The 12,354-nt window shown below is 40.8% G+C and overlaps 1 protein-coding gene across 3 annotated transcripts in view; it reads right to left on the bottom strand.

The window, feature by feature from the left end:
- Window positions 1–2,432: 2,432 nt before the first annotated feature.
- CALCR (calcitonin receptor) overlaps window positions 2,433–12,354 on the bottom strand; it is a 172,971-nt gene continuing 163,049 nt past the window's right edge. For all 3 annotated transcript variants that reach the window (XM_035318719.1, XM_035318720.1, XM_035318718.1), the window contains 2 exons: window positions 3,522–8,467; window positions 2,433–3,485 (listed from right to left, as the gene is read on the bottom strand). In XM_035318719.1, coding sequence (XP_035174610.1) covers window positions 8,246–8,467 — 222 coding nt within the window. In that variant the 3' untranslated portion in view covers window positions 2,433–3,485; window positions 3,522–8,245. The remainder of the gene's footprint in view (window positions 3,486–3,521; window positions 8,468–12,354) is intronic.

The raw sequence follows: 12,354 nt of genomic DNA on the forward strand, positions 1-12,354 counted from the left end.
GTGCATTGTTAGTAACTGATGCACCTTCCTGCACTGAAGAATTTTAGTACCTGTGTATTATCATACGAATGGAGTTTATGGATGAAGAACAGAGACCTTGGTTTACAATATTCTTATAGAAAGAGCAATTGTTACCAAATAACTCCTGTAGCTAGGAGGGGGAAATGCTCTGATTCTTTTATGGCATTTTCCCAAACCTGACAAGTCATGGCAAACAGTTCATCCTGTGTGTGGTAGCGGCTGCGTATGTGATGGCACATCTAGAGGGACTGCTATCCCTTCACATCCTTACTAATTCTGATTTCCCAGGGGTCTTTCAACAGGGAAAAAATTGTACAGCAGAGGAATAAAATGAAAAACCCTTGCACTCCTTCCCTTTGAAAGTGAAGGCCACAGTTTGGATCATTTCTACTTCTGTGTGTGTGTTGGACATACTCATACTAAAATTCTTGTGCATGCTCTGAATTGCTGCCCGTTCAAAGCTACAGTCTGCCAGAGGGGCACCTCCCTCCTTGCCGGAGAGCCAACTGTGAGCATGGTGGCTAAGTCCTTGGGAGTTAAATACTTGCTATACATCCAAAGGAAATGAAAGAGCTTCTAAAATAAAGTAATAGTAAAAAAGCTTGTAGTACCACAAGCAAAAATTGCAATTTGTAAAAAGTTTGTAATTCAACAAGCAAAATATTTTCTTCAGCTATTTCCTCTTCATTTATTGTGGGCCTGAACTCAATAAATCTGCCCATACAATCTGAAAGAAGCAGAATATGGGTTCTGACCATAAAGCAAAATTCATTACAGGCAGATAGTCTATAGCTATTCTAAACAAAATTCTTCCCTGTGGAAGCCTATGCTGGCAATGCAACCTCTAAATCCAGAGATAAGGCCCCTTCACAGGTCATATTTCACAGACTGAGCAAACTGCACAGAAATTGCTCAGGTCCTTCTCAGAAGGGATGCTAATCGTGGTGGTATTCATAAAGGACTTACATATTAAAATCGCACACACACTGGGAGAAGTTCATCCCCTTGCAGTGGGATCGTGGCTGCACATCTCCCTCCACACCAGCCACGCCAGGAGTTCCCATCGGTGCTACATCCTGGTGATCAGCCCCATGACTCCGTCTTCATTGAGATATGCTGCCCTTGTTTGTTCAGGATTAAAGAAATCTCTAGGAGATAAAGGCAGATAGTAGGCTAGAAGGGATTGTCACCTCATAGGGTTTTCCACAGGGTCAGCATGGACCCTGGGCCCTTTTTTGTTCTTTTTATTTTGATTTTCCAGAAGCTGTTACTTGCTAAGCCTTCAATGTAAAACCACTGCTTGTCTCTATCTATAAATACAACACTGAAAAATATATATTAATAGTCTTGTAACTTGTGAATTCTTATGTCGGATATACACATGGCATAAATAGAGATCAGGTATTTCACTACCAAAACCCACAGAAATATAAAAATAGTGTCTTCTTACATTAAGAAGTCTGTATGTAGCACAATACTGATGATTAAGATCTTTCATGTCAAATATGAAGGTGATAGTGTATTTCTCTGTGTTTGCAATGTCTGCTAGATATTTAACCTCTAAAATCAAAAAGGATGAAAGCCTGTCCTGAGCTACACTGCTGAAGTCAGTGAGAATTTATTCTGTGTTACACAGGGTACAGTGAAATAAGAGGTTTTCTGTGTCAGGTAAGTGCCTGATCTTAGGTTAGTCTTCTCCACAACAGTGGGTCTTATGCTGGTGACATTAATGAGGTTACCTGTTGGACAGCAGACATACAGCTGGGAAAGATATTATTTCTGCTTGTCTCCTGACCAGCCCCTGTCATGAGCCCAGTGTTGTTTTAACAAGCATGGCCAGCATCTCATAGCCCAGTCATCGCCATCATCAACCAGCCTGGTTCTGGAGCAGGCAGATGGTTGACCCCAGTTGCCTGTGTTCAGTACAGGGTCTCTGGAAAGCATGAAGGTAGTTAAAGGTGGCAATGTACCTTCTGGGCAGTGTCTCCCATTCATCAGGTATGATTTGTGCATTCTGGGGCCACTAGGGGGTCATATTCTTTGTGAACAGAGGTTCTTATATACATTCATATATTCGTATATATCATATATTCATATATATAATTAATATATATGTATGTATGCTGCTTATAATTTCCAGATGTATGCTTTTTTTTGTGCCTTTTATCTAATGTTCAGCATCTCAAGAGCTTTTATATGTTGCTTTTTCAGGTTACATGTTTACTTTCTATTAAAAAGAGAAAGTTGATTTTATTGTATGTCTAAAGATACTTGATCTATGTGTTCAGAATTTTAGCCCTAATTTAGTTTTAAATCTGCACTTCCCATTTCTATAATTTAAGTTTTTTGTTTGTTTGTTTGTTTGTTTGTTTTCTTTTTTAAAAAAAAATTAAACAAGGAGACGATGTGGGACAAGTACCTGAAAGCTATGACTTGGATTGGATTACAATGCACACTTTCCAGTCTGTCAGTCTGGATCAACAGCAAGTCAACGAAAAATACAAACATTACAGGCAAAATGTTCCTCCTGAAAATTTGTAAGGTGCACAGATTGGAGAGTTAACACTTCGTGTGGTGGTGGAGAGAAATGCAGATGAGGGAACATATACAAACTAAGATCACCAGCACTTGGAAAAGGAGGGGTTGCATCTAGTCACACTGCTGCCCATCACACGTCACACAAAGTAACTTCCAGCAGTCACTTCTCAAAGTTGCTTTTACTTGCAATGACAGGAAAGGAATTAGATTCTTAAACTCAGTGTAGAGATCTGATACCCTTTAGACTCTTTTTTTTTTTTTTTTTTCTTTTTAAAGATCCTAAAACTGGACTGTGATGAAAATCTCAACATATAAGCAGAGTTAAGCACCTTCCTGCCCCAACAAGAGCACAGCACCCACCTCTGCTGTTATGAAATCATGGAAAATACATCTTGACAGAATATTGGCAGGTCATCCCTCTGCCAAGGCAGGATGATAGAGGCCTAAATCATCCCATCTGTGCCTATCTGTGCTTCACGACACAACACCCTAGTTAGTCATCTTACTGTGATGCTTTCTTTTTCTGCAGCAGTGTGACATGCTCAATAATGACAACCTTCTCACCACGTAATTTTACCAGATAAAACAGCTGTCCAGAGAGGAACAGAGCTAAGAGGAACATACTGATCTATGTTGGAAACTCTGAGAAATACTTTTTTTTTTTTTTTTTTTTTTTTTCCTCAGTGATTCTCTGAGTGCTCAATAAAGAGGTGCTTAAATACAGATTTGTGAATCATCTGGAAGTATCTGCAAAATCCTGTGCTGCACAGAAAGATATGCAGCTCACATAAACAGTAATTTAAAATTAAACCTTACAAGTGCCATAATTGCTACAGATGACAAAGAATGGGAGTTGTCAAAGCAGCATAACTCTGGCACCTTCCTAAGTCACAGAGTGGGCCAGGCACTTAGATTTCACTCATTGACTAAGGGTCATCCTAAGGGTATTCCTAAGGGATTACCTAAGGGTAATCATGTGCTTCTTCCCAAGGCTGTGCTTCGAGCTGGAGGTCTGACATTCCCTCACTGCTGCCCAACAACATTTGCTGTGGAGGATTCATGCCTTCCTTTTGCCAAGTCCTTCTGAAGGCCATTCCTCAGTCCCTCTAAAGCGGGTGCTCCTGGAACACACAAAATGGCAGAGGCCCAGCTGCCCCAGGAACACAAATTGCCCAGTTTGCCATTACTGTGAGTTGCAAAATCTCCCATTTATTTTTCATTTGGCTAATCTTGGGTCCAATGAGCATGTGGCTGGGCTCAGGCTCAGGCCTTCCATGCACATCTCCTTTCTGCCAGAGGGCAGAGTGGGTATGCTCACACCCTGCATGGAGTCTCTTTGGGGTGTGATCAACTACTGTTTCAATGCAAATGAGCTTTAGGTTACAAATGCTTACATTTTTGAGCAGTAATCAAATAGCTATGTATATGTAACTTCAAGAAAATGCATCTGACTTTTAAAATTCAAAGCCCTGGAAATGCAGATCCCTCTACAATGTTAGTGTTTAGAATTTACATCTTGAAAAATATCTCTGATTTTGTTTATTAAGGTTGGCAAAGGATGGAGCAGGATTCATAAAAAGAGGATAGAAATTCACCCCATTCATGTGGTTGGTTTCATCCCAAAACAATGATATGTTGCTGTGTTATAAACATATGAGCACTTTCTCATGGAAATGTGAAATACTGTGAAATACTGGCAGACTTTTAATTAAGGTAGAATTGTTACTAAGAATTTTAATATAGACAAAGTTGTCTTTTCTACCTTTGTTGCTCTTTTATTTCAGGTAAAACTTATTTATTAAGTAAAACAAATTGTAAAAAAAGGTTTTCTTTCAGCATCCTATGCCACAATAAGTCTTTCCTTTGTGCTGTTTCTGTAATAAAGGATAACATCCAGCATCTTTCACAAATTCAGTTGTTCAAACACAGCAACTGCATGAAGCTTTCTGCCAGAGCAATTGTTCACTAACCTGAGTTTTCATGCACTGGATATGGTGTTTGAGAGGAAATAGATACTGCACTGTTGCTTAACATAAGGCTAGTTTCCTCTGAAAATACACCTTGGATCCACTGATGCAAGCATTGGATCCTTTTCCTTCTTTTTGATACACTGATATATTAACTATGCATTTATGACATTCTTGTGAAATGCATTAAAGACAGAACTCCTTAATGCCAAGACATTGTAATTATTAAGGTCATACCAGCATTCCCAATATTACTGTCACTAGTGTATGGTGCTACTTATAAAGCACAGAAGTGAAATTCACCTTATATGCACAATGAGAGCATTTCAAGACATTCTGAGATGAAGAAAGGTAGCATTTCCCATTGCAAAAAGATGTTGAATTAGAAATTATTAGGTAAGTATCTTTAAAACAAAGCCTTTCCAGCAGACTCTAGGGTGATGCCAACACTAAACTCAGTATGCATGTTACACCAAATTTTCAGTGGTTGTGAGTCTTTACCACTCCACTGAAACCAAAGCTGCCACAAAGACTGACATAACTATGCAGCATTTACACCACCTGAAGCTAAAAACGAGATCCCAAAACCAAGATCCCAAATTTGGCATTTCAGAACATTGTACTGAACAGAGCAAGAAGATGACTAGTGAATGAAGAAAACGATCAGTATAATGGTAAAGCATTTCAATTTTGTACATCCACATTAACATAACAGGCTTTAAAACAACTTGTACTTATGTGTACATGATCATCATTAAACTCTGTGTTATGCACGCTTCTTTTACAATCAGCTCATCTGTGTCTTTAGAAACAAAGAATACTTTCTGGAGCTCTCCTGGAAAGCACAGTGTGCCTTAAACTATTTAGAAATACAGCATTCATAGTAGAGCCACCTTGCCTTTTTAATCCCCCACTTCCCATTGTTCATCGGTAAATGAAGAAATACCAATATGCAGAATACTGTTGCATTCCTCGAACTCTGAAGAAAAAAAGAATGAATGCACAGGTTTGTATTTTCATGTAGATATTCCACGAGATAAACAACGCAAGGCAATGAATTGCAGTGTTGGTGGGCAGTTACTTCTTGTTCCCCTGCTCCTCTCTTGTTCTGTGGTGGCAACATCAGCAGCTCCTCACTGTGGGGAGGAAGCTTTGGTGGTGTGCAATGGCTGCATGTGTGCCTGTGGCACAAATGGAGCACACCCCTCTCCTGCAAGGCATTGCCTCATGCATGTGTGATGAGGAATTGGTCCTGTCTCGTAGCACTGGGATTGCACATATACCTCATCAACTCATTCCTGGTAGGGACTGTTCCAGTGAGATGGCATCTCATGTAGGTAGACGTGTTCAGTGTACCTCCACTTAAAAATTTCAGTGAATAGTAAAGCTTCTTGTCATAGTCTAGCTGTGTCAGTGAAGGGAAAACAGCCCAGCTGAATACTATTTAAAAATGGTTCCAAATCACTAGGAATTAATTTCTCTCTGTTTTCTGATGTCTACGCCAAACTGCATTGTGTAAAACATACCTAAATGCTAAATAGAGTTGTTCACCACTCATTTAAATCAGCAGGGATTTACCTGCTAATCTCAATGGAATCTGAATTAGATTATGAAGGTTTATGTCAGGATTTACCTATGACCTCTTCCCATGGGACTCTCCAGAATGCACTTTGCTCTGTGGCACACAGACTGTCCTGCAGCCCTTCCTTGGCACAGCATGACCGCAGGTTTAGGGCCTCTGTGACCTCTAAAATTACAAACGAATTGACATTTAGTTCAAGCACTTTATTGCAGTTTTTTTCTTTTCTCCTTTACTATCTGAAAAGATCTGGATTTAAAACTATTCTAACCCATAATATTTTAAGTACCTTATGCAGTACTAAGGAGAAAAAAATCATTATGGATGGAATCACAGCAAGCAAGTGAAGGAAAGAAAGAAATTTTACACCTGTGAAAGAAGTCCCACATGAATACAGCCGCAGTTTAGGGGTTGGCATCCCAACTTTTCCTATTCATCTGCCACTTAGGGCAGCATTTTTATAGCTCCCATGTCAGGGATGGCATTTAGACATTTGAGATTTAGACACTGAGCAAGTACCACCACTGGTACTTTTAGCTGCCTCCTCCTCTGACCACGTCTTCCTGAGTAGACTGGGTTTGAAGTGTCATATGCAAGTGGATTTGAAGGGAAAGCAAAGAAGGACTGATAACTTTACAACTTGCTTTGAAGCTAAAGATTTCAAAATTAGTACCTTGAAGTTGTTAGCATTTGAAATATCCCATGCATATCTGAACAAAAGGTAAAGGGTGGGGAGGGAGCGAGAGAGATCTGCAGGACAGTTTTTCAAAGATTCAAGAAGGAATGACATTATATTCATTAAACATTTTATGCATAAAATGTCAGAGCATTCATATACTTGCAAAACTTCGTGGGCACTGTTTTTGCTGCTTGCAGATTCTTTTTGTTTAGCTTTATGTGGGAAATTCACCTATTTTATTTCTTTTGTGATTTGCAGAACTTTTGCAGTGACAGTCCTCTAACTTCCAACGGCAAATCAGCTTCTTCCTGACCTGATTTCTGCTTCAGTAATCACATAGATACTCTAATGATGCTTTGAATGTGTGGTAAAAGGTGCTTATTAATCACAAAACTGTATGTTCATCTTGTTTTCCTGGTGACAGACTCACACATGAAATTGTCACCTTCAACAGTACGGGACTCAGAACAGCAAACATTCTAAAAATAGATGTTTCCTGTGCTATGGCAGTAGTTTCTCATTTCTTACCTGGTGCCCCTTACGGCCATGATCATAATTTTATCAGAGAAGCAAGCATTCATTTAGCATTCATCTCAGAGTGGCTATTAAAGAAAATAATTATTTCCAAACAAATTTCACAGTTTATTCAAAATGAAAGAATTGTGCCTTAATGATGTGTTTCTGGGCAGAGTAATAGGGTGACATTTTTTTCCTATAAATACTCTTGAACTACCAGTATTGTTAATCAGCAATTATTTTCAGATGCCTTCAGGAGGAGTGTGAGACAGGCTAAAGACCTGGTTGGTTCCTCTGAGGTTGTCTGAGATCTCGTTATACAACTACTGTTTTACCTTCACTTGTTTTATGCACCTGCTTAATGGGATGGAAATATTTTGGGGTATCCATTGGAGATCATCAAGATTTGAATACTTTGTAATTACTTTTTTTCTGTTCATCTCTTTGATTTGTCTCACAATGTGCAAAATCTTTTAGGAAGTTACCAAGTTCCTTAAAAGGGGAAAAGTAAATGACTCCAAGCCAGTCACATCATGTGAAAGTGGATATTTAAAATCTAGTGTTAAAGAAAAGTACTGAAAGCAAAAAGTGCTGAAAGTTTCCAATTACCACATGCTGGTTCTTTCTTTCCTATTTGCTGTGGGCTCCTTGGCACCACTGCTTCTGCCAGACTGTCACTTCATATGGCCAGTGTCAGGAGGTGTGGGAATTATGTAGCCCGGTGGGCAGGTCCATGCTCAATAGTTAGAAATGCCATTCCCACCTCTGCGTCAGACTCTCTCTAGGCCATTGCTGTCAGAGGCTGATGTGGTTTGAATATGGTGTGTCCATTCACCTGGTCTTGTGTTCTCCCCCAGTGGCTTGGGCTTCTGCACTCCCACCCTTTCCCTCTCTTTGTTCACAAGCAGGACGTGAAATAGTGTGTTTGCAGTGGCTGCTGCTGAGCTAGGCAGATGTCTCTCCAGATTTCAATGCAACAAGTTCAGAGTCATCTATGTATCTTCCATTTAGCTGTTCATTGTTGGAGTCATGATGGTACAGGTACACAGGGACCTCTGTGATTGACGTTGCAGTGTAGGAGGTAGATCGGGTGGAACAGTGCTCTCGGCGCCTTTGGCCCCACTGGGTTTTGTACTGCATCCATTGCCTTTTCAAAGCTCCTTGCACCTGTTAAAGATATGTGTAGTTAGGGTGAGCCATGACCTAGACTCCTAAAACTCCTATTTTAATATTTGCTGCAGGAAATAGGGAAAAAACAACAACAACAACAACAAAACAGCACCAGGTCTAATTCTATCAGGTTGTCTGCTTCTCTCCCACCCTCTCCTCACAGCTCCAGGAGCAGAAGCAATGTCTTGGGTCCCGGCCTTAGGTCCCTTCCTGCATACCCTATGGCATCAATTGCAACTGTCTGCAGTAGTCACTACTTGTGATGAGAGGGTAGATGCTAGCTCTTCCCATAAGAGGTCAATGTGCAGATTGCTGCAGGGAAACACAGTAGGATGCTGTGGCAGAACAGGGAAGAATAGGAAGGGACAAATATTACAGCCCTGATGCTGCACCTGGGTCCGTGCCCTTGGAATGGCAAATGCCAAATGACCATCTTCCTTGAAGAAACTTAACCTGGAGTAAAACTGGCCATGAATGGCAAAGTATAAGTACACTTCAAGAGCTTGCTAGGGCTAATTTTTTAGAGAAAGCTGGCAGATTAGTACAGATTAACTGAGATTTTGTTTTGGTAATTTAAGAACAGGTTCTGCACTGGCAAAAAAAATAGCACTGGCCATAACCCTCTGCGTAGTAGAGAATTTCAGCTTTTAGACATTCATCTTCTAGGAGAAAAACATTTGATTCAACATTTACGTTCAAAGTGATGTTATACACTGCACTAGGATATGACTTAAACTGTTGAGTTTTGCCAGGCAATAAGAAACCCTTCTCCGGTTGCACATTCGGGTGTGCTGGCACTGGCTAGTTCCTTCCCGAAGGAAGTGCTGAGGCATGAGCAGAGAGTGGGCAAACCCTGGCTCTGTTCATTCAGTTCAGCTATTCCAGCCATCCAGATATGAGAACAGGAGCAGTTTGCCATAATGATGTGCTGTCAAATACCACCCTTCTGGAGGCAGGAGGATGCAGGTGATGTGCTGAGGCTTGGCAGAGTCCCGGAGCTCCTGTGTGCCTGCTGTGGTGGGCACTGTGTGTTGTTCCTGCTCAGGGAGTTGTCTGAGGTCCCTCCCTAGGCTCTGTGCAGAACAGCACCTTTGATTCATGTAGGTGAGTCTGAACAACTTTAATATTTCCTACACCTTCACAATCCTAATGACTCCATTAATATGTATATAGTAAAATGCTATCTACTCCCTGCCCACAGCTGCCTGCCAGAAAGCTGCTTCATGTCACATAAGGACAAGGCTTCATAAGGAATTGCTGTGAATCCAAGATGCTTACTGAGTGTACAGCGGGACTACGCAGCATGCCAAGAATGGATATTTCAATTGCTTCAGCTTTTTATTCCTAAGCCAAGGCACAAACCAAGGCACAAGGATTGATGTTATAAATCTTTACACATGTAAGTAGTTGCACTGACTTTGGAATACTACTTTCATGAGTAAACAAACATTGCTGGACTAGTCCTTTAAAAATAACAGAAAACTATATCAAAGACAATTTTCCAATACTAGATCTTTTTGCTATCACTTAAGTTCAAGGCAAAGTAGTTTAGAGTTCTTATCATCTAAAGAAATATATTCCTGTTTACCTGTTTACCTTCTCCTAAGACATAAAGAAAACAAATGGTCAATGCAGATTAATTAAATATCAAGCACAGAAAAGGCATATAGGTACAAAGGAACTTTAATTACTAGGGCTGTGAACAGAGCTTATTTATGTCTTGAAATGGGTTGCCCAGGGAGGTGGTGGAGTCACCATCCCTAGGGGTGTTCAAAGAAAGGTTGGACGTGGTGCTCAGGGACATGGTTTAGTGGGTGACATTGGTGGTAGGAAGACGGTTGGACCAGATGATCTTGGAGGTCTTTTCCAACCTTTATGATTCTATGATTATTATGCTAATATCAAGATTTAAGAAAATGGATGCATGCACGGATGTTTCATATCCCACCCTTGCCAAAGTTTATTAGTGAGAAAGAATTAACTGCATGAAAGAGCAATGCAGTTGTAGCATATGATAAGGAAGTACAGGAAGTAAAACCTGTATAGATTTCAGACTCTTCAAAATTGTCTTTTTAACATTGTAGTGCTCCATACAAATATTGTGGACTGGTCAGCCTAGAAGCTATGGGAAGGGACTGGCAGAAGAAATCTTCAGAAGGATTAAGTCAGTGAATTTTCCTAATATCATAAAGGGGCTGGTTGCAGGTGGCAACACCATGCACTTACAGCCCTGCTGTTCTTCCCCCAGTTCCCCTTCCCCTGCACCCTGCACAGACCCCAGGATCAATGGAAAGGCTTTGATTGCTTTTGTGTGGGGAGAAGAGGCACTGTGGGGGTGATGAGCTCTCAGACTGCTCGCACTGAAAAGGCTCCATGGAGCAGTGAGAGCACCAGGTCAAAGCAGCTGTGTTTTTATTCTCCACTGCAGTTCTGGCCCATACCAGAGTCAGGCTGAAAATGGCTAGCAGGCTGTATGAGCTGCTGCACTTGAGTAAAACAATGTGTTAATCTAGATGTCAGACCCAGTTCCAAGGATCTCAGATGATCATAGTTCAGCGCCAACTAAAACTGTTCATGCATGGATTTAAAATGTGTAAGCAGTATTACTGAAAATCACATGCACAGCCATAATGTGTTAATGACCACAGAGTCTCCTGCCACGCTTTCCTCTGTGATTGCAGTTGAAGGAAAGAGAAGCCTAGAGAAATGAGAAGTCTGATTTTCTTTTTCTCTGCTCTTCAATACTTTAAAGGTTTTCCTGTTCTCTATTACCCATTCATGCCTCTTTGGCACATGGCTGTTTTTTTTCCAAACAGACTTTCCATTTTGTTGGCCAGCCATGCAGTCTAGAAGTAGTCTCAGGCCTGGAAATATGGTCTGGTGAGCAGACTGTTGAAGAGACCTTGTATCATCTGCACAAAACTGTTGTTATTGGACTGAGAAACTACCTTGCTGCTGGACACTGAGATTTTATATGAAAATGCATGAGAAGATCTATCATTTATTAAGTCCTTGGGAAGTCCATTGTTTATGTGTTCTTCCACATGCATGCAGGCATTGGGTGCAACTTATTAGTATTTTTACATTTCTTTCCACAGATAGACTTATGGTGAGGCTGGTGATGTAGCATGCAACAAATGCAATATAAAACAGTGTCAGGTGGTACTGAGTTTAGCACTGTTTGTCCTGGCAAATTTCATATATTTCAGCCTTGAAGTTAAATATTCCACTAAAGAAAAGGCAAATCCCTGAGTATCCAGTCTCCTGTGATATTAAAATTAATCACAGTATCACAGAATGGCTGAGGTTGGAAGGGACCTCCAGAGATCATCTTGTCCAGCCCCCTGCTCAAGCAGGGTACCCTACAGCACATTACCCAGGATTGTGTCCAGAGGGCTTTTGAATATCTCTAGGGAAGGAGACACCACAGCCTGTTCCAGTGCTCTCTATATCTGCACCTCATCTGTCTGCAGGAATAAATGGACTTGGAAGAAAGGGGTCATAATCTTTTCGTTCTCTTTTCTGGCACAGCCTAACACAGCTACTCTAGTATGTGATTGCTTGATATTTATTGATAATGCAGTGATGCAAGTAGCACCAAACTGTCTGAAGCTATGTGAGAGAGGCATCAATGTTGGCTCTCTGCCCACCCTAATGAGAAATTCTAAAAAATCTTCCCCTGAATGGTGAATAACATTTCCTATAAGAAAGTAATGTGAGGGTTTCCCAACATTTCTGTCGATGGCCATGTTAGAGAGCCTTAGAGAGCCTGCATGTCTGCAGCAGATACAACAGCATTGAAAACTGGAGTAGCGGTGGAAAGAACTCAGGCACCAACAAAAAACACAGTCGGTATGTCTGGGAAACCTGAACCCCCAGGGTTG

The sequence above is a fragment of the Oxyura jamaicensis genome, chromosome 2 (genome assembly GCF_011077185.1).
Source record: "Oxyura jamaicensis isolate SHBP4307 breed ruddy duck chromosome 2, BPBGC_Ojam_1.0, whole genome shotgun sequence".
Taxonomy (NCBI): Eukaryota; Metazoa; Chordata; class Aves; order Anseriformes; family Anatidae; genus Oxyura; species Oxyura jamaicensis.